General features: G+C 45.7%; 1 protein-coding gene across 1 annotated transcript; it reads right to left on the reverse strand.

Annotated features, from left to right (window-relative positions):
- Positions 1 to 205: 205 nt before the first annotated feature.
- On the reverse strand, positions 206 to 2,049 carry nkx2.9 (NK2 transcription factor related, locus 9 (Drosophila)). Its single transcript, XM_046413340.1, has 2 exons — positions 1,435 to 2,049; positions 206 to 1,172 (listed from the first exon to the last, which is right to left on the reverse strand). Exons 1-2 carry the CDS (start codon positions 1,598 to 1,600, stop codon positions 604 to 606), a joined length of 735 nt encoding a protein of 244 aa, XP_046269296.1. The 5' UTR covers positions 1,601 to 2,049; the 3' UTR covers positions 206 to 603.
- Positions 2,050 to 3,920: the final 1,871 nt, after the last annotated feature.

Genomic DNA, 3,920 nt, shown 5'->3' on the forward strand with positions numbered 1-3,920 from the left:
TTTAGACCACATTTTGTCACTGAACAGACTGAACAGAAACGAGAGAAAGAAAACTAAAAAATACACATATTTTTTAATGATTTGTGCGTCAACGTGAAAAAGAAAGCACACTACGCAGTGGAATTTATCATAGAAAATATGAGAAACGTTTTATTAATAATTCTGTTCACAAAAAGAAACAGTTTAAGCGGTTAAAACCTTTAAAGACAATCTCCTTAAAGACGACCAATAACATTATTATTTTTTTTCCCTTCAAACATCCGACCACAGTTGTGGCTTTGCTGCTACCTCCTCTAAAGCCTAAAGCCTACGGGATCTCATTTATACAAATATTATGTTTAAACAGCTTCACATACAAATACATTATCTCAGCGGATAATTAAAACTCTACAGGCTACACCAGTAAGCCCATGTATGAGAAAATATTATCAGCATTTTAAAAACAGTCGCAAAACACACGCAAAAATACCAAAATAAAATGTGCAAAATATCCTTCGTCCTATAGTAAAAGTCTAAATGTTTAAGTTGCTGGGAAAATTTGCAAAAACATTCAGAAAACATTTGATGCAATTCTAAATGAGTTTGTGCATTGAAAGGAGGCCTTCACTTGAGAGAATTGAAGTGGACCGAGTCGCTCCAAAAGTCTCTCCAGGCGAATCTGGAGGCCGCGGCGGTGGGAAAGTGCTGGTGGTACCTTGGGGGAAGAGCGACGGCTGACGGATGCTGAAGAGACGGGCAGGCCAAGGGGAAGGCTACAGCTGGAGAAGGAGGTAAACCGCACGCCTTCTCCGTGTCAAGTAAGCAGGTGTGAAAAGGTTTCCCATCCCGGACCAGGATCGGAACAACCACCCTGCGCAGCACCGGAGGCTGCGGTATCTCCACGTCCTGCAGCCCTCCTTCCGCCCGGCCTCTCTTCATCTTGTAGCGGTGGTTCTGGAACCAGATCTTCACTTGGGTCGGGGTCAGGCTGAGGAGCCGGGCCAGCTGCTCCCTCTCCGGACCGGACAGGTAGCGCTGCTGACGGAAGCGCCTCTCCAGCTCCAGGGTCTGTGCTTTGGAGAAGAGGACGCGGCGCTTCTTGCTCTTCTTGCTCTTGTCGTGTTCCGGGTCCAGGGACGAGTCGTCCGGTTTGGTCGAGTCGGGAGAGGCCTCGAGGCTCCCTTCATCAGAAGCTGCAGAAATTAATAAGTGAGTTTAGTCCAAATTCATACAGAAACAGCGCGATATCACTACGCGTTTCTTTACCCTCCGCTCTCCTCAGACTATCTATGTCAAATAATTTCAAGGCAAAATTTAAAGCTTTTAAAGTTAAAATACTACTTCCTGATATGGCCGTATATTTTCTATATATTCTATATTTTCCTTATAATATAATGACAATATTTGTAGGGGAAAGCGGATGGATTACAGACATTTCAATAAACATGTACTCACATATGCAAGGACTCCGGTCGCAGTCCATCCAGGAGGTGTACGGCGAGCTGGAGGAGCAGGAGGAGGAGGAGTAAAGCGGGGAGGACCGCGGCGCTGCCTCCGCATCCTGCTCAGGCAAATCCAGGATGCTCCTGACGGAAAAACTGAATTTGGTCGGGGCGGCCATCGCGTCCCGTGCGTGCAGTCCGGGTTTGTTTTGGATTACGAAAGACTAAAAACAAGCAAGCAAAGCGAGTCTATCCAAAGGATGAGGATGATGAGGAGGAGGAGGTGGAGGAGGAGAAACGCAGCGGATCCTCTCCACTTTACGCGCTGTCCAAACAGCAGCTCGGAAACCGATGTGTGTGCGCTGGGCTCAGTGTTTACACAAACAGCACTCCAACGAGCTGCAAACACAAGGCTGCTCCGCTTTTAAAGCGTCCTCCTCCTCTCGCTGAGTACCTGAATGGCTGGAGTGCCGTCACACAAAGATGGTAGGTGTGGAGAAAGAGAAAAGCCTCAACAATGAGCGAAGGAAACACTCGTCATCATTACAGATTCGTCCCGTATCGTCAAACCGGGGAACAGATAATGGTAATTGTTGGAGTTGAATCACGTCTTGGGTGGCAACTGACAACAGAGGCCGTCCCATCATCAAACTGCTCCCTCCCCTCCTCCCTTCCTCCCTCCCCTCCTGCTCTCGCCCAAACAACGTGTCCAACATTTGCATACAAAGTGAGCAATTAGCGCGATGCCTGCGAGTTGGTTTAACTAATACGTCCATTAGAGGCGGATTAATTGCAGGCGTGAGACGTTTTGACGTTTATGGATGGTGTAGGATTCCTAAGAACGCATCCGCCCCGCCCCCCTCCTTTGACATGTTTAGGGAATCCCCAGCAGGAGAAATCTTTGATGATTTATGGTGATATTTTAGATTTAAAAAATGATCCAATTCCACTGTAACATTCATTAAACGTTTTCCAAAAGGCAGATTTAAGTGTTTATTAATGTGTTTGTCAGCAACTTCAGCTCCTCCTGTGAGCACCAGCAGGTGGAGGCGCATAAAATAATTGTATGCATGTAAAGATGATATATGACATTAGAATAAAATGCAATTGTAATTATGCAGTTAAGCTACTGTGCTTACAGCGTTTATTAACATTTACTGAATGTTTATTTACTGAGTATTTATGATATTAAATAGATTTTATCATAATAGTTGTATTTTAGAGACATAATAGTTGTATAATAGTTTAGCTTTGCCTTTTTCAGTTTCAGACTCATTGACGCACAATTGACTGCTGCTGACAATTTTTTTTATTGATTGTTAATCAAGATAAATTGTTGGTCATTCATCATGAACTTCACAGAACTCAGAGGAAGCGCTGTGTTTTTTTTTAATCCAGTATTTTATAATTATTAGTATTACATTTTAGCTCTTTAAACATTTTAAGTGGTGATGACCTTATCTTACAGTGACCCCATCCCTCCCTGTCCGAGCTGACGCCTACAGGCTCTCATCTCTGTCCCTCCACAAATATAAAACGCATTAAACGCAAAGCTCGAATCCAACCTTATGTGGGGGCCTTTTTCTTCCCCCGCGTCGTATTTGATATTGATATCGGCCCTCATCCACTTCAGCGAGGTGCATGAGGCCGCGGCGGAGAGGACTGGTGGTGGTGGTGGCGGTGGTGGTGGTGGACGTGTCTCCCCAAGTCGTCCTGGGTGGTCGGACGAGAGCGAACACAAATACATGCCAACCAGAGGAGGGGAACAAAAGGGGAAAATGTAGCCCCGCGTCCGAGACCCGTTGGAAGCATTTGTTCCAGTCAAGATTTTGCATTTGTTCAGTCCCGCAATAATGCGTGATTGACGCCCCGGCACAATGTCCTTTAACTTTGCAGGATAAATCCGAGCTTGTTCCGTGTTGTCATGGTTTTGAATGGAGCTGAATGGGATCTGGGACACTATCTACTGCTCCGCGTCTACTACCACCAAGTCCAGTGTCCGAAGCAATATTGCATGTGTGATTCAGGACGTTTTAAATTCTCTTTACATTTCGGCAAAGTCTGTGATCTGTTTTAGGAGCCCAGAACGCTCTGAAAATCAGCCTTTGTCTCACATTTCCTTCCTTTACGCACATTACGCACGAGCGTTTCCTTGGAAAACAAACCCTATTAAGCAAGTCTTAAGATGAACTTTGCTCTCGACAAAAACTGCCAGGACTGATTCCCCCTTCAAGCATCATGGCTGCGCGGACAAGAGCGACCCAGCGGCTGACAAACACCAGAGGATTACAGTACCGCAGGTTTGCTGGAGTGGATAGTCTACAGAGGGCACTCGATTGGAGAGCAAAAACACGCAAAGGCAAAGAAAAGTCATGTCCAAAGAGCGGGAATTTCTCTGTCCACAATGACCCAACAGCCACTTAATCTATTTAACACCCGCAGGCTTCAGCCAGAGAGGGTCCTCTGCAGCTCCCAAGAGCTCTCCACTGCCAAATATTT

This window comes from Scatophagus argus, chromosome 15, assembly GCF_020382885.2.
Source record: "Scatophagus argus isolate fScaArg1 chromosome 15, fScaArg1.pri, whole genome shotgun sequence".
Classification (NCBI taxonomy): Eukaryota; Metazoa; Chordata; class Actinopteri; family Scatophagidae; genus Scatophagus; species Scatophagus argus.